Genomic DNA, 24,038 nt, shown 5'->3' on the forward strand with positions numbered 1-24,038 from the left:
GTAAGGACATGTTTTCCGAAGGAGTTAACATTTGAGTAAAGATCTGAATGAAGTGAGAGCAACAGTGGAGGTCCCAGAGCAAGAACCAGCCTGGTGTGTTCAAGGAACACCACCAGCCTGGATCAGGACATAACTGGTTATCTGTACATGCTTTCAACCACTCTTCTTAAAATTCCTTTCCTGGTTTCCCATACTTCTCCTTCTTACCTCTTTGGTTGCTACTTTCTTGATTCTGTGTCTACTGACCTTAACTTAGAACTTAGTAAGTTATAAGCACTTACTCTTTGAGAGGAATAGTGTGACATAAGGACGGTGACATAAGGACAAAATAATCTCTGATCTCAAGTAGAAAAGACAGACAAGGTACACGACCAACTAAAGCAAATCAGACTAATTGATACCATAGAAGCATAAACAGATCTCAGAGCACAAAAGAAAAAGTCATTCCTTCTGACTTGTGATCAGGGTTGAGGGTGGTTTCAGAAGAAGCGATAACTTTGATGAGTCTCAGGAGTTCATCAGGTGAAAAAGGGGCAGGAACAACATTTCTAAAGATGCAGAGGTATGCCTTTTCTTCATTCAAGTTTTCTATTCCCTCCTATTTATGCCGTACATGCTGATCATAATGGAGTCATTGTTCTTCACCATGAAAGTGCTGAGTCCGTAATTTAGGTCTTTCAACATGTGTTTTGTGTGTGTCTGTGTGTGTGTGTGTGTGTACATATACTGTGGGTACCAAAAAAATATATACACATGACTTGTATTCATCTTTTGTTATTGGTATATATTGAGTATTACAATTTTAATACAGTTCTTCCTTTCTTAAAATGTGTATCCATTTTTTTGGAGATATGTATGTATATATACATATATATGTGTATATATACACACATGCCTGTTTAATCAGGATCTTCCTAGTTATAGTTACAGAACATACCCAAATGGTTTTCACTAATGCCTTTAAATGTTCTTGTAATTATCAACCACAACTACAGGATATTTTTTCTGATAGCTAATGTAGTCTGTGTTGTCTATATTTTTTGCAGCTCATTTCGGTGTACTTTGACAAATATTCCACAGTCACAGGTTTTATTGAACAAAGCTAAGCTTCCTTTAGGATTGCTGTTACATCCCTTCAGAGACCTAACGGTAAAGTAAAATATTTTAAAATATTTGTGGGTACTGATGTGTGCTTATGTGCAAGGTGTTTAGATTGTATATTTTCTTAGAATTCTTTTTATGTTCTTTTATTTGAAGTTAGAAATCATTATTTCTGTCAGATTCAATTCAGCAAACATTTTCTGAGCACCTGCTTTGTGACAGTGCCTAAACCTAGCACTGGTAAATATACAGATAATTAAGTTATTGACCTTGCCCCTAAGAAATTCTTACCTAACAGGGGACAAAGATGTACGAACAATTACAGTGCAGGATAATTAACACATGTAACTAATCAAACACTATAAGGTATGTAGGTAGTGAGTATAGTTTGGGCAGCAAATTCCTCTTGGTACCTACCAAAAATTTTCTACGAGTGGTGAAGTCTGAGCTGGATTTTGAAAGATTAGGAGTTTTGGAAGTTGGAAAAGCCATACAGGGTTAATAAACTTTACAAATCCTTTGTTAAACATAGAGGAAGTACCAATAACAATGTCCAGTTAGGGAAGAAAACTGTATGATTGTTCCTATATTAAACAAATAACCTTCATAATAATAAAGTCTATTGAATTTAAACATTACTTGTTTGAGTTTCCACAGTCTATTTAGTTTAATATCTAGCTTGCTGGACTTTTTCACATAGTTCTGACATTTTATGCAAATATGTTATATTTAAACTAAAATTTCTAAACTTCAGAAATAAAATGTATCCCGATACATTGTATTTATACTTTATAAGCTGCGTCTCTCCCTCAAACCTTTTTACTCCTGTGATTTCCTATCTTTCTTATTGCTACTAAGTTGTTTTTTTTGTTGTTTTTTTGCTCTCATTCATCCAAAAATACTGATTGAGTACCCTTCATGATAGATGCTGAGGATACAAAGGTCAGTAAGCTTCCTCGTGGAGTTTACTTTCCTACTAAGATGTATATAAAGGAGCAAAATGAATAGAAAATAAAATAATTGTAATATGCAGTAAGGATCTTGAATTCATTCATTCATTCAGTAAATACTATTTGATAACCTGTAATACTGTTACAACTTTTATCTGTAAACCAAGATAGTTAATTTCCCATGTATGTAAGTGAGAATTTTAATCTAAACACAGAAGCCATGTGTGATACCTTCTGGAAGTGTACACACTCAATTGGCAACAATGGCTTCCTCTGGGATATAGAATTCTGAGGCGTTTTTTAATTTTCTTATTTTAGTAAACTGTATTTCCTAATTTTTTTCACAAATGATACGGAGTTACTTGTATAATAAAAAATGAATATGTAAAAAAAATTAGTACAAAGATATAAATATTTATGTATAGACAGACCCAAAAAACCCAGAAGGAAATACACTAAAATGTTATCAAGAGTTAATTCAAGGAACTGGAATAATATGTGATTTTGAAATCTTTTTTCGTATTTTCTGAATGTCTTACATTGAATATCAAGTTCCTTTCCCAGACTAAGCATAAAGAGATGTATTTTTTTAAAGGCACTTTGGGGTTGGTTTCTTGTGGCCGTGGTTCCTGTCAGGATTGTGTGATTGTCTAATGAGCCGTGCCTGAGAGTCCACACCAGGTGCTATCAGGCAGCAAAGACAGAGGTGTCTTTATGTGGCATGTGTGTCTTTCCCACTATTACTGAATCTAGCTGATGAGTTCTGGGATATATTATTTTCTTGGCCAACTAGGCTTTTTTGTCAGCCAATAACTTTTATTACATTTGGTTTGACTGTTTTTTGGTGTTATTTTATGTATATGAAGTTTATGACAAAAGAGGGAGAAAATTTGATAGCTGTTTGTGTTGCTCAGCACATCACTGGATTTCATTAAATGCTTCAGTTTCAAAACACATTTATAGTTTTGTTTTGAATATGAGCACAGCAGTGTGTTCCATTTTTTTTCTGGAATGCTTTTTCTGCTACAGCATCTATATTTTACTTCCTAGCAATTACCAGTGATAACATCAAATACCATTGTGAGGTGCCGATCTTGTCGAACATACATCAACCCTTTTGTATCCTTCATTGATCAACGTAGATGGAAATGCAATTTGTGCTATAGAGTCAATGATGGTGAGTTTTAGATTCTTAAAATAAGTGTGTTTAATAATATTTTTACATTGTGACATTTTTTTCATTATCTGGTCCTTCTCTTTGCTTTAAAATCTTTCATATCACTTTTAATGGAGAGAATATAGGCTAGGGACACTTGTTTTTTGGTTAGGCAAAAAGAGGATGATTGATAATGAGGAAAAGTGACAGGGCAAAGTGAAAAGTATTCATAAAACAAGCAATGATGGTCACATGGGTGAGGTCATGCAGACTAATTACACGTGACCCTGACAAGTTAAGATTGTCTTCTGTTTGTACATTTGGTTCATTCACCTCAGTGTAAACCTTTGCCAGTATCTGTGGACACATGCATGCACATGTGTCTGTTGTTCCCGTTAGTCATTTCTTAGGACTTCTTAGTATAATCGTTACCAAGTTTGTGTTTCTGTCGGATTTTTTTTCCCCATGTCATAAGATGTAATAAATAAAACACAAACCCAAAAAGCAAGGTTACCTGTGTTCTGGTTTCTTCAACTCATTTCAGAAAAGTTTTAATTCTTCTAATATATTTTTTAGAGAGGGCTTAAGAAGTTAGTTTGTATTAATAGATGTTCACAGAAGTATTATAAACGTCATAAATATTGGTGATAGAGGTTTTTGTTTCTAGGCATATATATGTGTGTTTAGTTACAAATTGTGTTACTAAATTTGTACTGGATTCCTAATTCTTATCTAGTTCCTGAAGAATTTATGTATAACCCCCTTACCCGATCTTACGGAGAACCTCATAAACGACCAGAAGTTCAGAATTCAACAGTGGAGTTCATTGCTTCTTCAGATTACATGGTAACTATTCGGTGTTAAAATTAGTCATGGGATCAATTGTATTAGTCATTTGTAATTTTCTGTTAAGCGAATTCTTGTCCAAATTTTGAAATTGTCCATAGAATGAATTTTTAAAAATAATGCTGAAAGTTTATACTTAACAAATAGAAAACTCTTTGTAAGAGTTACTTGATCTCCTAGAAAAATGCATGTATATCACTAACAAACGTTGTAATGGTTTATGATGAGCACTAATATCTATAATTTGTTGCCATTCTGATTATATTACTTGCATGGAATAAATATAAATATTCTTTTGCCATTTAATATTTAGGACCATCCAACAGAAAAGCTCATGTTTTTGCCAAAAACTGCGCTTAGAGATAATCATACTGGTTCACTCAGTACAGATAATCAAGATCAGTGGATATTGATTTCACTTTAATTTTTGTCTTCTCAGTTCATCGTCAAATTCTACCTATTCTTTAATTATACTGACTTTAAGATTTCATTCTATTTTCTACTTATAAAAATGAATTACTGGCCTAAGTTCTGCTCATCTTCTTTATCATATCTGCTCATTTTAAATATGTTTATAATAACTTAGAATTCCTTTGTATCCTTATTTCTAATCTTTGTTGTCTGCAACTATATAAATTATTGCTGGTGGGAAAAAGTCAACATGGACAGCTACTGTGCATTAAATTTCTAATGCATGGCCCATTTCTTTATTTTTATAATTTTTATGGTCTTTTGTGTCAAATACAGCATCTGCCCACTTAACTATTATTTTCTTGTCTGTTTCCATATTAACTATAGTAAACCTTTTCTTGGTTACTATTACTCTCAACTTCTTACCTTGTTTACAACTTATTATGTTCCCAACTCTGTTCTGGCTTCTTAAAAATCTTATCTAATCGGAGTGATGTAGCAAAAAGTCATCTTTAATTAATTTTTGCTGTGTGGCCTATATGATCCCTGGTTGACTTTTTTTTTTTTAAAAGACTGTATATCCTTGTATTTTAACTTTCTATAACAGTAGTTTTCAAGCATACTTCAAAGTAGAGAAAATAGTATAATGAGCCAACGTTTACCCATCACTAAGCTTCAACAATTATCAACATTTTGCTCTATATGTTTCGTCTACAGTATCCCCAGTCCACTCCACTCCCTCATGCCCTCACCCACTGAGAAGTTTATTAAATGCTAATCCCAGCATCATATTACTTAGCCCATTCATTCTGCAGTACATATCTTTAGTAGATAAGGACTAAACATACTGAGACTACCGTCGCAAGGACTTTTTTTCCACTTGGCACTTAACACTGGGGTTCAGCCACCACCTGGTGACTCCATAGTTAATGGTGGTGAGGGTTTAAAATGTAAATTTAAAAAAAGTGTTTTTAGGATTAATGAAGGGGATATAGTGGTTGGTATTAAATAATAAATAAGTTTAATTTTTCTTTGAAAGATAGCCAATACTCTGTCAGGAAAACATTTAGCCCATCTATTTAATCATTACTGTGTAATGACTGCCTCATCATACTTAATCCATAACCAGCTTTATAAGAAAAAAAGTTAAAGGAATGTCATTTTCCTTAGCACATAAAACTTACAGAGCATCAATCCTATATGTGTATTTTTTTTGTATAATATACGTAGTATAACATCCAGTAGTATGGTGATATAAAAAGAATAAATTGTACCTACTAAATAAACTACATTATTTTTATTTCTTTCAGCTTCGTCCTCCTCAACCCGCAGTTTACTTATTTGTTTTAGATGTGTCTCATAATGCAGTGGAAGCTGGATATTTGACAATTTTGTGTCAGTCACTGTCAGAAAATCTGGATAAGTAAGAATTGTTTTTACTCATAATGTGTTTGTGTGTGTGTGTAAATGTAAAGTGTTTATTAGCAGTTTACGGGGCTGGTTTTTATTAAGTTTGATTTCGTTTATCATTAAGAGTACTTCCTGTCCACCTAAATAAGGGTACTGCTACTTGGATTATTATGATTTATGACACAGTGTCTGAATCATAAAATCATGAGAGTTTTAACACTTAGTAAGGAATATGGATATCATATAGCTATCCCTCTGACTTAGCAGATCTCAGTACTGGGCCCAAAGAACTTGAGTTGCCAGGCTGTCAAGAATCTCAAAGAGAGAAATCTAGTTATAATTTATGTCTGAGCAAGTTGGTTTTCATAAAGTAGTTTTAAATGTGCTAATGAGAGAATGAGCCAAGTAAAAGGAAGGAAGGAATTGATTTTGTGATGAATACCTACCAGGAAGCCATAAACTGAGCTGTTCATTTTGTCACATTAGTAATGAGCTGTATTGTGAAAGTGGAAACAATACTGGATAGGTTGCTTATACCTCACTCTAATCTGCCTATGTGTCTACCAATAATAGTCACGAAGAGACCCTCAACTAGCTTTAAAAACGAACCTTCCAAATCTCTGGAAAACAAAATTCTTTGTACAGTTCATTTTTATTCCCAATATCCACAGGAGATAAGACTGTTAGTAAGAGTGGTTCACTACTGCAGTGGTTTTTGACATGTGCAAAGGTGTGGGATGGTTATATATGAATACTTTGTCAGAAGTACTCATGGTGATTCCAGAAGGTTCTCTCCCATGTTCCATTTGAGTTTAAGAGTCCCTGCCCCTGCTCTGTTGAGTACTAGTTCCCATCACCATAGTCTACATGTCACTGTGAATAAAATCGGTAACAGTGAGACCTTTGAGATTAAAAAAAAAAAATCCAGAGATATTAAATGATTTGCTTTTAGTTTCTGTTAGTAACTTAGAGTTTTCATATTTTTTTCCTTGATTGTGGCATTTACCCTATTTTTAGTTACAGGTGCTTACTTCAGATACAGCTTTAGCAGTGAGTGGCAATAGAAGACCCTATTGCAAAGAAACAGTTTTTAAGACTGAAGTATTAGTTTACTGGAAAAATATGAGGACAGAGCGCTAGAAATAGGAGTCAGTCCAACAAAGATGAGTGACTATTTGTGAATGAAATAGACTTCCCAAAACAAAAAGGATAAAATTGGGAATGGAAAATAGTTTTATTTTTTTTATAATAAAAACGAACCTTTTTAGATGGATGGATAGATTTGATTAGAGTGGAAAATAGAAGCCTTAGGAAAGTAAAGTAAAGTAGAGGTAATAGGGTAGCAACAGTATAGTAACATGTCTTTGGAAAGGGCTATGGAAATAACTTTGAGAAAGTGGAATTTGATGCTGGAACAGTTCCAGCTCAATTCTGTGTATTTTGTGTTTGGGGTAAGGTAGGTAAGTCGTTTGCATTTTAATGGGTAATAAATGATCCCAGTATTCAATGACCTTAGAAATCTCAAAGAAGTTTAGTCTGTAGAAATATATATATTGACAGTAGTGATATCTAAACAGCCACATGTTTCATTTTGTTCTATGGAATAATTTTAGACTTAGCTTGTAGACTATATCTGAGTAGCCTGATTTGATCATGCATAATGGTAATAATTCTTCTTGCTTTGATGCACACTATTTTGGCATTCTGTAATAATCAAAAATATCTTAAAGTCATTACTAAAACAATAAATTATATACCAGAAGTTAACATAGTTGATGGTTCTTAAAAATACACTTCTATAAGATGCAGCATTCATCTTATTCATAAGGAAAAGCTTGATGTCAATGAAAAGGTAATGCTGTAGCATTGACTTTTGAATACTGAATTCTAGCAAAAAAATTTTTTAAAAATTTTATTACATTTATTGGGGTGGCATTGGTTAATAGGATTATATAGGTTTCGAGTGTATAATTCTATAATACATCATCTATATATTATGTTGTGTGTTCACCACCCAAAGTGAAATCTCCTTCTGTCACCATATATTTGACTCCCTTTTACCCTCTTCTACCTTCCCCCCACCACCTTTTCCCTCTAGTAACCACCATACTGTTGTCAAACAGAAAAAAATTTAAAAGATAAATGATAAAATGTCTTGATCTTCTTCAATATACTTTTTATTTAAAACTTTATACATTAAAATCTGATTTACATTGCATTCAGTCTTTTATAGGAAAGTACCCATTCATCATTCTGCCCTTAAAATGTTTAAACAAGATATACTATTTTTTGTAATATTGGAACTGAAAATATGAGAAATTATTCACTTAAAAGAGTATGTTTCAAAGGACAGTTAGCAAGAAGTCTGTTTTTTTTTAATCATGACCTTTTTAATTTTGGTTGATTATTTGAATAAAGTTCAGTTTTCTAAAGTATAAACCAAACGTGGCAGTGGTTTCATCTGAAGATGGAAGTTTCATCCTTCGTGTTCTCTGATATTGGTTTAGATAGAGATGACTTTTCTGTCCTCTATAAAAAGGCTTATGTAATTGTTCTTAGACTTAGTTTACTATTTTATTTTTATTTTTCCATCAAATATTACTGAGCACTTTAAATTTAAAATTCTCATTTTTATCTTTAGGCTTCCTGGAGATTCACGAACAAGAATAGGATTCGTGACCTTTGATAGCACTATTCATTTCTACAATTTACAAGAAGGATTATCACAGCCTCAAATGTTGATTGTATCTGATATAGATGGTAAGCAGTGAATAAAATAAAAGTCTTTCAAACTACAGATTTTGGAATTAACCCAATTTTATTTGACAATACATTTTCTCATAATGCTGGAAGGATAATTTGGTGCACTTTGATATTTGTTTAAAAATAATTGTTTCCTGGGAAATACTTGATTTTAAGTTTCTTTGCACCTGTGTATGTGTACTTATAAAGTACACACACGTATATAATACATACAGAGAATATATATTAAAGCAGTATTATAGTACCCGTTACATGTATGGCCTGATAAAAACTAAGATTTTTTATATTATATTCTTCTGACTTGATTTATCTGTTGATTAAATATGTTTTCCCTATAGATGTTTTTCTACCTACACCGGATAGCTTACTTGTGAATCTATATGAAAGTAAAGAGGTGAGATTGATTTTTTTCTTAAAGTTAAAATATTTCTGTTATTTCAACTGTTTACTAAAATATTTAACGTTTACTTGGTACATTAACATTTCAATAGACAATATAGGTAGCGTATCTATTGACTCCTCAGTTTACAGTCCCCCAAATGTAGAGGCACATGTTACACTCTGATAATTTAGAGAAGAATATTGCCTTGCCTTCTCAGTAATTCAACTTTTTAATCTTTGTTTTCCCAGCTTATAAAAGACTTGTTGAATGCGTTACCAAATATGTTCATCAATACAAGAGAAACTCACAGTGCCCTTGGTCCTGCGCTTCAGGCTGCCTTTAAATTAATGTCTCCAACAGGTGGCCGTGTGTCTGTATTTCAGACACAGTTACCTTCCTTGGGTGCAGGACTTCTGCATTCCCGAGAAGATCCTAATCAGAGATCGAGCACAAAGGTACTTTATGTTTCTCTGTCATATTCAGGATGGTGTTTTCTGCCTCTGGAGATTGTGTAATTTTTTATTCATACCACTTTTCTACTTCATTAACTTAAAAAAAACTAATAAGAAAGTTAAACTCAAATTATTTGGTTTTTGTGTTGCAGTGTGTTCTTTTTATTACTTTGTTTGCAAGTCATAGAAATTTAGGAATCATTTACTCCAACCCTTTCATTTTACAGATGAGGAAACAGATTTAACTATCCTGCCAAAGGTTAAATAAGTATTTAATGGTAACGATGTGACTACCTTTTCTGACTCCAATGCTCTTTTTTGTTGCACAGGTTATAACACTTACTAAATCTGAGGTATTTAATTTAAAATGCTCATACTAATCAACTTTTTAATTAAAAGGTAGTACAAATCATTGTATGAAACTTGGAAAGTGGAAATAAATCCTTAATAATCTCACTATCAAGATAACAGCATTTAGTTGAACAAACACACAAATAGGCATAGTTGAGCATCACACATATAAACTATATTTTTTAACTGACTGTTTTCATTGGAGAGTACACTGGGAGCATTTTCTGAGGCCCCCTAAAAATTATCTTAAGAAATATATTTTAGTAAATGTGGAAGTACTCGATTTAATTAATTACCTCCTAACTATTGAAAAGTTGTTTCCAGTATTTTAACTGTTAAAAACAAAAGACTAAGAGGCAGAATATTACATGAAGATTTTATCAGCATAATTTTAATCCCTATTTCACATAATAAATTAACTGGAATAATCATTTTTGTTCCAGACATAAATTTTGTCTGGCTTCAACTTATGTATGAGAAAATGTCATTATAAGTAATTATGAGTACGAATTAAATAGTTTTAATAGTATCATAAATATTTAGCCATATATTCAGTTTTTCTTTTGGATACATTTAGTTATACAAATTAGAAGTAAAATTATTGGGTCAAAGCGTGTAAACTTTAAGTTATTAATGTATTTTACTTTTTATCAACTTGTACTCTTAAGGACTCTCATCTTCTAGCCACTATTAAATATTCTTCACCAACTTACTTGAGAAGAAATAGCGCCATATTTTACTTTTTACAGAAATTGTATTTTTAAATTGTTTTTGAGAAAGAAGCTAATTTTAAAATAAATCGGGCAAGTATATTTTTTTAAACTCATCAACAAGCACAGCTAGCATTGAGCTCTTTGATCCATTGCAGCCCATTATGGAATACTGAGGTGTTTTGAACATTGGAAGGTGTTAACGTGTTTATTGAATTTTTTGATACAGTTTTATTTTCTCATTTAACTTTTGAAATATTCTCTATTTGCCTGGGACTCAAAAGCTTAAATATCTGTGGTGTACATACTCCTTCACATCTGAGTAAATTTTAATGTAATAACCATGCACTATAATTGAGAGGATTGAAACATTTGGTTAGTCAATGTAGCGTAGTGATTAAGAAGGTGGAGTCTGGGTCTCGCATTTTTAACTCTTTCTCCAGTGCCACCTTCTCAGCTAAGTGTCCTCATACCAGTAGGAGAAACCTTCCTTAATCTAGTATGCTATCCTATCGTTATGTAATAATGGTTAACAGCATTCACTCTGGAGCCAGACTTCTTGGGTTTATATGCCAGCATCCACCACTCAATACTAAGTAATTGGTCAAGTTACTTAATCATTTTACTGCCTCAGTTTCCTCATCTATAAAATGTAGATAACATAATATGTTATTATGAGGGGTAAATAATTTATATAAACTATACTGAACAGTGCTGGCACATAATTGCTTTATAAATATTAGCAGTGGTTATTCTTATAGGTAAATCTATACCAACTGCCTAGACATTTTTTTAAAAACTCCTAGTTTCCTAGAGGGAGAGAGGATATCCTCTTCTTTATTATAAGAGAGACATATGTGCATAATTCATGGTTTATAGCTCTTACTTTATGACCTGTTGACCTAGGTTGTACAACATCTTGGCCCTGCAACTGATTTTTATAAGAAGCTCGCTTTAGATTGCTCTGGGCAGCAGACTGCAGTGGATCTGTTCCTTTTAAGTTCACAGTATTCTGATCTTGCTTCTCTAGGTAAGGAGATATCATTGTGTTTATCTGTTCACATAAACATTTTTGGCATATAAATTAAATCTAATCTCTTCAGTAAGAGTTCTCAATAATTGGGGGAGAAGGACATGTGAATTAGATAGGTGATATCTCAAAATTTCCAGTAAACTTTAAAGCACTATAGGTATATACAATGCTGTTACTATTTTGTTTTTGAAATATGATTTCCTTGACATTCTGCTCAACAATAAACCTTGTCATATATTTTTTAAATATATGTTTTAAATGTTTGTGTTTTCTCAGATTTCTGACAGCTTTGGTTATCTCATTATAACTTAGATTTCTTTATAATATAGAATCTGTACTACTGTTGGACAAATAGGATATTATTGTTTCTGTAACTAATATTTTTTGTTTTTTCTCTAAAGCTTGCATGTCCAAGTACTCAGCAGGGTGCATTTATTATTATCCGTCTTTCCACTATACTCACAATCCTTCACAAGCAGAAAAGTTACAAAAAGACCTAAAACGTTATCTCACAAGAAAAATTGGATTTGAAGCTGTTATGAGAATAAGGTGTACTAAAGGTATGAAATTATAAAAAAATTATGCTCCATAATTAAATTAATAAGCATTCATGTACTGACTACCTATGACTACCTGTAATGGTTATTCATCATTAAGAACGTTATGTGTGATCCAGTTAGTTATACCCTGTTTTAAATTTATATGTAGTTATTTAATAATCATTGCCCAATTTTTAAAGTAATTTAAGTAAGGGGGCAAAATTCGTGTTTTGCCTTATTAGGAAGAAGCCAAGAGAAAACCCATATTGGAGATGATTTTAGAAGGAAAATTAGAGGAATAGGGAAGATCTTACGTGAAAATGGTCAAATTAATGATCTTTGCCTTCAAAATCATTCAAATAGTCTTCCATTTACATTTCCTCAGTTTTATGTGAAAGTTTGCTGGAGGGATTCTGATCTGTTATTTTAATTCTTAAATGAGTTTTACAGTAACCTTCATTTGTTCAATTTTGTATGTTAGATCTTCCACATAACCTGCATTGGTTCTTTTGAATTGGTATTTTAGAACCTTTACCAACCTCCAGTCCTACTCCTCAGTTATCCTTTTGATTCAAAATCAGAGACATCTGTTATTTTATAAAGTAGCCTTAGCCTGAGGTAAAGATACTACTGTTACTTCATCTTTTATAACAAGTGTTCTCTTCCCTAGGTCTTTCAATGCACACTTTTCATGGAAACTTCTTTGTTCGTTCCACTGACTTGTTATCCCTTGCCAACATCAACCCTGATGCTGGATTTGCAGTACAGCTGTCAATTGAAGAAAGTTTGACAGATACTTCCTTAGTGTGCTTTCAGACAGCCCTATTATATACGTCAAGCAAAGGTAATGTTAAGAGAGATGAAATACAACCTGCAGAAGTAATTCTCCCATCCTTTCACATTCTGGGGAGAATGAGGAGAAAGAATGAACATGCAGTGGGAAGTAATGGGATTTGGATCAGTTAATCAAATATATGTTGTTTTTTTCACTCATGTTTGAATCTTAAATAATATCTCCTTTGACCTGTGGAAGACTTGTATGCTCAGGATCGTAGGTATCTGGTAAATAACCCATGCTAAATCCACTATGCCACTTTTAGCATTATTTAGCATTATTTCTTGCCCCATAAAATAAAAAATTCTGCCTACCACTTAAGGCCTACATTTGTTAGTTGACAACTCCATGTTTCCTGACATTTTACAATGTTGGATATAATTTAGACTGAGTGATATTAAAATAAAAACCAGAACCTAATATTAAGCTATATTCAAAATATAGTATGTGTTCATAGTGTATTTTCAGATTTGGACAGTATTTAGTTTTCTTTAAAACATGGTGGTCATTGTAAAACTTTAGTTTTACGTTTCAATATCCTGTTGCTGATTTACTCCAATCAAAACGAGAACTTGAATAATATTTTGATCTGTTCATTTCCTTCTTGGTTTAATGTATTTTGCAATGACATTTGTTCATCACTCTGTTTAGGTGAGCGGAGAATTAGAGTGCATACACTTTGTTTGCCGGTGGTAAGTTCACTAGCAGATGTATACGCAGGAGTGGATGTACAAGCCGCCATCTGCCTTCTGGCAAACATGGGTGAGTTAAAAAGTGAGGGAACAGGTGAAATGCATTTTTGTATCCTAAAAACTGAAACCTGGGCTTTTTTTTTTTTACCCTAGAAATCCCTTATTCAAAAAGTTTTACATTTTCATTTACAGCAGTGTGAATTGCTCTGTTTATATATTTCTCTGTTTATATATATTAATTCTTCAGTTTAAAAATCCTTCAAGGGGTTCATAATCACCAAAAGCTGGCAACAACCCAAATGTCCTTCAGCTGGTGAATCTTTACAAATATGATATATCCATACAATGGAATATAATTCAGCAATAAAAAGGAAATAACTGTTGATATGTGAACAGATGTGGGTGACTCTCGTAATGCTTATTATGCTAAGTGAAAGAAGCTAGACTTAAAATGCTACATACATATGATTCCATTTATATGACATTCTGGAAAAGGGAAAATCATAGAGGTGAATAGATTAATGATTATCAGGGTTGGGGGCAGGGGGGATTTTACTACAAGGGACAGCACAAGGAGATATTTTGGGGGTGATAGAACTCTTGTGTTTCTTGATTGTGATAGTAATTACATAGAATAGTAATGTGACATAGAATCACTATAGAACTATTACATAGATAGTAATTTGACATAGAATCACTATAGAACTATGCTCGAAAAAGTGAACTTTACTGTATGTAAGTTTTAAAAAATCCTTTGGGTATTACTATAACACTGAGTGTTTTGCTTTTAATGAATTTATCTTTTAGATGAATTTAGAAGTGAAATGAACCTTATTATCTCCCTAATTATAATTTTAATACTTGTGCATATGTGTAGGTTATCTCTATTTTTTTTAAATGTATACTTGGAGGAAAATAAGTTGCATACTAAATTCTGGCTCTTTGCTGTCTGCATGAGGACCTATGTTCAGTTTGTTCTTTTTTTTGTTGACGTGGGAATGCTTTGACAAAGAAGATTATAGAGAATCACGAGGGATAACAGATTGCAGAACTTACGTTTTTTTCAAATCTTTTTTATTGGAACTTACATTGTTTATAAATGATGCTTTATACATGTGACTTTTATTTGAGTAATGGAAACATCCTCAGGGCTTTCTCAGGAGTAGGTGGATGGTATATGTCTCTTAAACCAATAGGGGTTAAGTATTTTTAAACTTAAAGATATTAAAATAAGAAGGTCCAAAACAATCTAGATTTGTTCTGATTGTCAGGTTTATTTAGATTTAGTTCAGAAAAAATATGCAATGAATCAATACTTTTTAAATGAGGGAGGAGATGAAATGTATTTTCCTGTTGTGGAAATGGAATTTTTGTTGATTTCTTAAATAATTCATGTAAGTCTTATCTTTTACAGCATGCATTGGAATCTAATGGTTAAATACGTTTTTATTTTGATTGCCTTCTAGCTGTGGATCGATCCATTTCGTCAAGTCTGTCAGATGCAAGAGATGCCTTAGTGAATGCTGTAGTGGATTCATTGTCTGCATATGGCTCAACTGTCTTAAATTTACAGCACTCTGCGTTGATAGCACCTACCTCCCTCAAGTTGTTTCCTCTCTATGTTTTGGCCCTTCTCAAACAGGTATTTCTCTATACGTTTAATAGTCTTTTAAAATTCTCATTATGTAGGTGAAGAAGTGAAATCTAGGTTTTCTGGGTTTTAAAAACTTATTTAACTAGAGACTTATGCAGTTTAGCATTGAAAAGGTTTTGAAGAACAGAAAGATCAGTGGGAAATGAAGGTATACAAATATGACTCTTGTAAAACATTATGTTCTCATTCCCTAATATGTGGGAAAAGCTTGAATAATGGTGTGCTGATAGTATACTCTTAATATACGAGTATGCTTCTAAAAAGAGATTGAGGAAAGGATATAATATTCATTGAATATCTTTCCATGTCTCAGGAAACCCTCATAGGTATTACGTATACATCATCTTAATTAACTCTTACAGCAACCTAGAGGTGAGTGTTTCCCTCTTAGTGTAAGAGTATACTTCTGAAAAGAGACTAAGGAAAGGATGTAATATTCATTGAATATCTTTCCATGTCTCAGGCACCATAATAGGTATTATGTATGCATCATCTTAATTAACTCTTACAGCAACCTAGAGGTGAGTATTTCTGTTTTTCTTATGATGATAATATAGCTTCAAGAAGCTAAGTGACTTGCTCATATATCTATGTATCAAATGTCAAGAGTTGAGAATTGAATGCATGTCTGTCTGATTTGAAGGCCTTGCTTTTTCCATGATGATGATATGTATTTGTTGTAATATTTATTCATTGTATTTATGTTTTACTTGAAAAATGTGTATCTTTTTTTATGTAGAAAGCATTTAGAACTGGTACAAGCACACGCCTGGATGATCGTGTGTATGCCATGTGCCAGATCAAGTGTCAGCCACTTGTTCATCTAATGAAAATGATTCATCCCAACTTATACAGGATAGACAGACTAACAGATGAGGTATGATTTCTTTTAGTGCATTTGGAATTTTTAAATTTAAGTATGTTTGAATGTCTTGATTCTATAGCCTAGGTGGCAATACATTTATTAACATTTTTTTTATCTGTTTTTCCTTTTTGGTATTAATACATTAAGGACACTAGCGATGGATTTGATTGGACAATAGGTCGATCAGATACTATCTATGGTTATGGAGTTTTCAAAAATAGTTTCATATGGGAAGTAAATTGTCTTGTGGGTTTTATTACAATGTTCATTACAAAGCTAAGTTGTAGATTGGACATTTCCATTCCTATTTTGTAGATATTGATTGTTTCTCATATGATCAAAGCACAGTTTTGATTATATTGTAAACTGGATGTAGTATCCAACAGTATTTTTTTTTAATTAAATTTATTGGGGTGACAATTGTTAGTAAATTTACATAGATTTCAGGCGTACAATCCTGTATTACATCGTCTATAAATCCCATTGTGTGTTCACCACCCAGAGTCAGTTCTCCTTCCATCACCATATATTTGATCCCCTTTACAGTATTTTTTTTTAATTAAAGTTTATTGGGGTGACAATTGTTAGTAAAGTTACATAGATTTCAGGTATACAATTCTGTATTACATCGTCTATACATCCTATTGTGTGTTCACCGCCCAGAGTCAGTTCTCCTTCCATCACCATATATTTGATCACCAACAGTATTTTTAATATGCAAATATGTAGTGTTTGTTTTCTTCCAAACTACTTGGAATCTTCTCTGTAATATGTTTAGAGAAATGTGAAAAGGTAGCTTGCTTTGCACAGATTTAATAATCATACTTTTAATATAACCTGATCTCAAAAAGAGAGGAAATGGAAAGAATTGTTTTACATATCTGTGTTTCACCCTTTTTAATTTGAATACATTTGAGGGTTTTGATTCTATAGCCAAGGTGGTAATGTATTATCAATAATTTTTTGCATTCTGCAAAATTCTCAAGTGTCATTTTTCAGTATTTCTTAAAGAGCTAGTGTCCATTAGCTTCCAAAGTGTGATGACAGCAATGTAAGCTTGTTCACGTTCCGTCTTTTTTTTTTCAGGGTGCAATACATGTTAATGACAGGGTTGTACCTCAGCCACCTCTTCAAAAATTGTCTGCAGAGAAGCTGACAAGAGAAGGTGCTTTTCTTATGGACTGTGGCTCGGTAAGCACACTCTACTGACAAGCCTAACACTGTTCCAACAAAAAGAGACACTTACAGTTCTGTTATCACAGGGGAGGCAGTGAAAGATGGATTGGGAGCTGAGAGGCAGTACATTGGTAACTGGCACAAGAGGTCAGATTGTTTTAGACTTTTCTAGTTGGACATCATTTTATTATCATAGATTAATAAATTTCATCATTGCGGATCATTTACTGTCGTATATTATGTATACCTGATAAAGAGAAGAGATAAATTCCTGTCTTCAAGGACTTTACCACCTAGGATTATAAAATTCAAAGGCACCTCAAGAGTTTGTCTAGTGCAACTTATATCCCTTGTCAGAAATGCCATTAATGATTAGGAGTTCAGGAAAATTCACTGGACAGGGTGGTGGGCAGAGGTGTTAGAATGGTCAAGATGGCTTCATAAATGATACCTTATGATCAAGAAAAGGATTCCGATAGTCTGAGGAGAAGGGATGGGAAGAGCATCTTGGTTAAAATACCAGAGGCAGTCATAATAGAAATAGTGGATAGGAAGTATAGTGAGTCAGTTATCCTGGTTAAAACATTACATTCCTTTTGGGGAAAAGATAAAGAAAAAGGTAAAATATAAATATGTTTTATGGGAAACCTTGAAATTGAAGCAAAGATAAAAACCACTCTAGATTCCTGGATGTAGATTCTAAGTGTACCAATTATGTTTCCTTATTATGTTTGTTCCTACTTTATTTGAATATAGTATACATTACCTCTGTTATGCTTGATAATTTTGAGAAAATAAGCTATAATGGGTTTCTGGTTAAGGAGTTTTAATACCTTGTCTTTTTTGTTTTTAGGCTTTTTACATTTGGGTTGGAAAAAGCTGTGACAATAACTTCATAGAGGATGTGCTTGGGTATCCTAATTTTGCATCAATACCACAGAAAATGGTCAGTAGGTTCTATACAGCTTTTAACTTTTGTGTGCTTGTTTGTTTTATAATTTTTATTAAGATAAAATTCACATAAGAGTCACAATTTTAACCATCTTAAAGTATACAATTTGTTAGTTTTTAGTATACTTATAATGTTGTACAACCATCACCAGTATCACCCCAAAAAGAAACCCATGTCCCCCAACTCTGCCCACCTTCTTTCCCCTTGCCACTATTGATGTCTTCTCTATATCTATGGATTTGCCTGTCCTGTACAATTCATATAAATGGAATCACACAATATGTGGCCTTTAGTGTTTGGCTTCTTTCTCGTCTCACAATTTTTTCAAGGTTCATCCATGTTGTAGCATATATCAGTATTTCATTGTTTTTTATGATTAAATAATAGTCCATTGTTTGCATATACCACACTGTGTTTATCCAGTCATCCATTCGTGGACATTTGGGTTATTCCCACTTTGGAGCTATCGTGAATGATGCTACCATGAACACTTTGTTTACAAGTGTTTGTGTGAACATGTTTTCAGTTCTCTTGGGTGTATAACCTAGGGTTGAAATTGCTGGATCATATGGTAAACTCTATGTTTAACTTCTTGAGGAGCTGCCACACTGTTTTCCAACAACTTTACCTTCTGATTTAAATTATTTTGCTGATAATAAATTTTTCAGTTGGCCTTTACTTATATATGTGTTAACCAATACCAAAGAAATACAATTCCAAAAGCAGTTCTCTATATTTAATTACCTTATTCTTGGATATGTAAATATGTCATTTCTCCTGAAATTAATACAATGTCAATATAATTCTCACTACATTCCGTTGTTGTTTGAATGACTCAACAAATGAGGATAATAAGGAAAAGTTTTAGAAAAATAATATCAGCAAAGGGGAAAAACATATGAAAAATAAGTTCTACTAAATAAAATTGTAGACTTTATTTTAAAGCTGTGCTTATTTAAGCACTATGATAATAGCATAATAAACATATCAGTAGAACAGAATAGAATTCAGAAATGGATGTAATTGCTGAACAATAGAACATGCTTACGAGTACACTTCAAATCACTGAGAAAAATGGAATATTGAAAAGAGAATCTTGATTATATTAAATGGGCAAGGCCTTTGTAAGTCAATGATGAAAAAGAGTAATAAATCTGAGAGCATAAAATTAAAATATTTCTATCTGGTAAAATAAAACCAAAAGACAACAAAATGGGAAAATTACCTATAACTCATGTGCCTGATAAAGGGCTAATTTCTCTGGTATGTAACATTTTTTTACAAACTTTTTTATTTTTTTATTTTTTTATTGGGGAATAGTGTGCTTTTCCAGGACCCATCAGTTGTCCCACAATCTAGTTGTGGAGGGCGCAGCTCAGCTCCAAGTCCAGTTGCCATTTTCATTGTTTCGTTGCAGGGGGTGCAGCCACCATCCCATGTGGGAATTGAACCGGCAACCTTATTGTTGAGAGCTCGCTCTCTAACCAACTGAGCCATCTGGCTGTTCCCTCTGGAAGTTCAGCAGCAGCTTGTTGTCTTCAATCTAGTTGTGGAGGGTGCAGCTCACTGGCCCATTTGGGAATCCAACCAGTAGTTGTTAAGAACTCATGCTTTAACCAACTGAGCCATCTGGCTGCCCCTACAAACCTTTAAGAAGAAGAAACCCCTGTCCCTTCAAAACAAAAGAAAAATAAAAATGGATAAAGGATTTGAACAGCCAATTCACAGGGAGAAAATATAGTAGTGGCCATATGAAATGATGTTCAGCCTTGCTCATAATTAAGAAAACAAAATAAAACAACAGCATAGCATTTCTCTAATTTTCCAGATTGGCATGATTTTTAAATTTAATTAATAGGCAATAATGCAGAGGTCAGCATGCCTATCAAATACTGTTGATTGGAGTATACATTTTTACAGTATTTTGGAGGGCCATTGGACAATATCTGTTAAAATGAAAATCACATAGTTTACGACACAGTAAATTATTCTACTCCAAAGAATATTCCCCATAGATTTATTTATAAAAGTGTGTTTTTGTACACACATGCTTATAGCATTAAATAATGTCTATGTATTTATTAAAAATAACAGTCTGAAGAGAGAAAAGTATGCATAATATGATTTGTTTTTTTAATGTATATATAATAGTAGCTATACTTTTAAAATATCTGGAAAAACTCTTAAAGTAGAAATGTTTTTTTTTGTTCTTTTACTGTTTAAAATATTCACATAAATTACAAATATAATTAATCCAAACTTTTCTGTTTAAATTTTTTACATACTGTGTACTTTGAATTATTTAGTTTACTATTAAGTTGGCTTTGGAAAAAAAATATATTTTTAATATATAAAAGAGTAGACTTTGGGGTCTTTTAAAAAGTGTTTCTTGTGGTTTTTAAATATATTTACACATCCACAGTGTTCTTTAAAATTGCTTTCCCTTAAATTTTAAGAACTAAAGAAAATATGAAATTCTCTGAGAATGGCTATTTTTATAATAGGGGGTATAATGTATAATTGTTAAACAAATTTGGAACTTAGTGATAACCCCGTTCATTTGAATATTTTCTTCAGAAGAAACGTAAAATTGCAACACAATACCAGTGACATGCTAGTCATTATGTTTTATGAATTTATCCAGGAAAAAAAAAGTGACATACAGGTAAAATGTCAGTGACATACTTGCCATTAAACATGTTTTATTGACTTATCCAGAAAAATATACAGATTCACCAACAATTTAAATTTCATTTGTTTGGTTGCTGCTGTTGGAGCTGGAAATAGAGTGCTGGCAGTTTGTTGGTGGTTGTGGGAATCATGATTTAGTTATAATAATACTAAAGTCTATGAGAAAGGAAATAATTTCCTAATCATATTTCCTTTACCAGGCACATCTTCCGGAGCTAGATACGCTTTCATCAGAAAGAGCCAGATCCTTTATAACTTGGCTTAGAGACAGTAGACCTTTGAGCCCAATTCTTCACGTGGTAAAGTAAGTATCTGTAACTTAAACTATAAAATTGTCATATCCTGTGCAATCTGTATGCAATTGCTTGTTTTCAAGCAAATTTTAAATAACATCAAACTATATACCGTTACTTAAGTAATACCCCTTGTGTTCCATTTTCCTAAAGTCCTCATGTATTACATGTTTTTAAATGTATAATTATTCCAGTTAATAATGAGAATTTTTAGGTAAATATCTTTTTCTTTTCTTTTAGAGATGAGAGTCCTGCCAAAACAGAATTTTTTCAACATTTGATTGAAGATCGGACAGAAGCCGCATTCTCGTACTATGAATTTTTGCTTCACATTCAGCAGCAGATTTGTAAGTGAAGTGGAATAAAATTGAGTGAGGAAAAGATCCATAACCTAGGTAAAGCGTAATCTGTCAGAGAAGCACATTGGAAATTTGAAACAAAGGCATTTGTTGTTGCAAGACTTAATGCATAGCATAGCACCCTGTTTGAGGCTTTAGCAAAAGCTAAAGAGGAGGAAAAAGCTTGACAGATTTTCTTCAGCCTAAATTAATGGTAATGATGATGCTGTTTCACCAAGTATATTTTGAATTGGTTTCTACACATTTCCAGTAGTACAGTAGTACAGTGCTCTGTTCATTGCAAGCCAGCAAATTTATGTAGCTAATGTGGAATGATATGTCATAATGTAAAATTAGATACATTCTTTTTTCTTATAATATGACATTTCTGGACTTGAGCTCTGACAAGAGATGCCAAAAGGCAGTGGGTACCATGTTATTTATATGAATTACTTTTTAACAAGGAATGATTCGTATTCATTAAATGAATTCAATATTTTCCCTGTAAAAACAATAGAGTTTCAATACATGAACTATAGAAAAGATATATACATAATGTACATAAATGTTACATTTGTAAAGAAAATGTAAAAATGTAACTACAGAATATGAATTGCTTAAACTGTGCTACGTTGTTGGATGACAACTCTTTTTGTCGCAGTTAGAGAATGAGGTTGACTAATGTGTATTATGAATTGAGTCCACAGAAGAAACACAAAACACTTTGTAATTCTGTTAAATCTTTTATGTGGATTTATTTATGATCAGCCTACTAATTAAAAATATTTTGCTTGACAATATGGTTTGGTGTTATTTTTGTGAGGGGGCAATTGACTTTTTTTTGTTATATTTTTACATGTAGGATATACTGAATTTACTACTTGGGCAATGATATTGAATCTGTAAGTCTTCATTAGTTTGTAGATATTACTAAGTACTTACTGTGTTTATATTCTGGACACAAATGGTACTTTCAGAATACGTATGAATATTGACCAAGTATAATCTTACTATGTCTTTCTCAATTAAATTAGGTATTTCCTCTGCACATTCATAGCAAGAAAATTCTCATAACATACGTGACTATTCTTTCCTATTTAATTGACTTTAAGATTACCATCTTGAATTTTGAGGGAGATTTTATTCTGATGAAAACTCATTTACTAACAGCTTATTTACTATAAAAACTGTTAATGATCTATTAGATTGTGGGATAGAATTTTATTTTATACACTGTGAAAGTCCCATCGATGAATTTTGAAAGGAAAAATGCTTTTGGTGTGTGTGGTAAGTGATTTTTAGTGGTTTTATGCTTTGTGGATCTCTTTTCTTTAGATAAAAATAAAAGTAGTCTCTCACATTCCCTGATGGAAATGAGAGGTTAAATGACTCACCCTAAATGACATTACTAATTAGAGACAGAGCTAAGAGTAAAAGCCAAATGTTCTCCCCACCTACCGCCTACTCCTGCCACACCCCCACCCCAAGACTGTACTTGTCCTTGTACCATGCTGCCTCTATCAAGTGGGAATACTTTTAAAGTCAAACAAACAAACAAAAAACATAACAAAGCTGGGATGATCTAGGTGGAATCACTAATAACTGAAAAAAGACAGAGTTTAAGGAAAAAAAACATGCTTTGGCACATGAAACTGAAAAATAAAAAGAGGTAGGTATTTTAAACACGAAAAATATGGCTTGAGGAGAGAAGGTAGCCGTGTCTAGGGGACACGAGGCTATTAACGCATTGCCTTCTGATGGGTCATGAGCTGATCCAAAAATGAAAATGCTTTCTTTTCATTACTGAAAAGGGAAAACACAGTTCAGTCTATCTCCTGTGTCTTTCTTGTATTTCTCCTTTCCTCTTGCACTACCACCACACTCATAACATTTCCGACACCAGATGTGTTGGGGTTTTCCCCACACCAAGCAATTCTCTGTGATAGCAACTCAATCCTGACACTACCCAGAGATAGCATCAGATCCCAAACTTTAAGGGCTCAGTCCCACAAGATTGACCCCATCCCTCCTTCAGACTCCAGTTGCAAGCTCAGGTGCTTCTGACTGCTTCTTCATAGCTCCTGGATGGACTTGTCACGGCCCATCTTGGCTTACCTGATGCACCAGAGGGAAATGCTATCACATTTTCTTTCCCCATTCATCCTTTGATGGACACTTAGATTGTTTCCATACCTTAGCTATTAGAGAAAAGTACATTGTTGATGGAAATGTAAATTGCTACAGCGATTATAGAGAACACTGGAGGTTCTTTAAAAAATTGAAAATAGATCTACCATAGACCCAGCAATCCCACTACTGGGTATATACACAAAAGAAATGAAATCAGTTTGTCGAAAAGTTATCTGTATTCCGGTTCATTGCAGAATAGTCATGATAGCCAACATACCGGTAATAAAACTCTTCTTTCATTTGGAGCA

At 32.9% G+C, this 24,038-nt stretch overlaps 1 protein-coding gene across 4 annotated transcripts in view; it reads left to right on the top strand.

The window, feature by feature from the left end:
* SEC24B (SEC24 homolog B, COPII coat complex component) overlaps positions 1–23,225 on the top strand; it is an 80,690-nt gene extending 57,465 nt beyond the window's left edge. For all 4 annotated transcript variants that reach the window (XM_081050257.1, XM_081050258.1, XM_081050259.1 and 1 more), the window contains 17 exons: positions 1,047–1,149; positions 3,102–3,228; positions 3,944–4,053; positions 5,775–5,887; positions 8,516–8,634; positions 8,976–9,031; positions 9,268–9,474; positions 11,439–11,562; positions 11,967–12,125; positions 12,775–12,948; positions 13,591–13,701; positions 15,098–15,273; positions 16,025–16,162; positions 17,237–17,341; positions 18,180–18,272; positions 21,170–21,273; positions 21,503–23,225. In XM_081050257.1, the coding sequence (XP_080906383.1) occupies positions 1,047–1,149; positions 3,102–3,228; positions 3,944–4,053; positions 5,775–5,887; positions 8,516–8,634; positions 8,976–9,031; positions 9,268–9,474; positions 11,439–11,562; positions 11,967–12,125; positions 12,775–12,948; positions 13,591–13,701; positions 15,098–15,273; positions 16,025–16,162; positions 17,237–17,341; positions 18,180–18,272; positions 21,170–21,273; positions 21,503–21,617 (2,134 nt within the window). In that variant the 3' untranslated portion in view covers positions 21,618–23,225. The remainder of the gene's footprint in view (positions 1–1,046; positions 1,150–3,101; positions 3,229–3,943; positions 4,054–5,774; positions 5,888–8,515; positions 8,635–8,975; positions 9,032–9,267; positions 9,475–11,438; positions 11,563–11,966; positions 12,126–12,774; positions 12,949–13,590; positions 13,702–15,097; positions 15,274–16,024; positions 16,163–17,236; positions 17,342–18,179; positions 18,273–21,169; positions 21,274–21,502) is intronic.
* The last annotated feature ends 813 nt before the right edge of the window (positions 23,226–24,038 follow it).

This window comes from Rhinolophus hipposideros, assembly GCF_964194185.1.
Source record: "Rhinolophus hipposideros genome assembly, chromosome: 1".
Classification (NCBI taxonomy): domain Eukaryota; kingdom Metazoa; phylum Chordata; class Mammalia; order Chiroptera; family Rhinolophidae; genus Rhinolophus; species Rhinolophus hipposideros.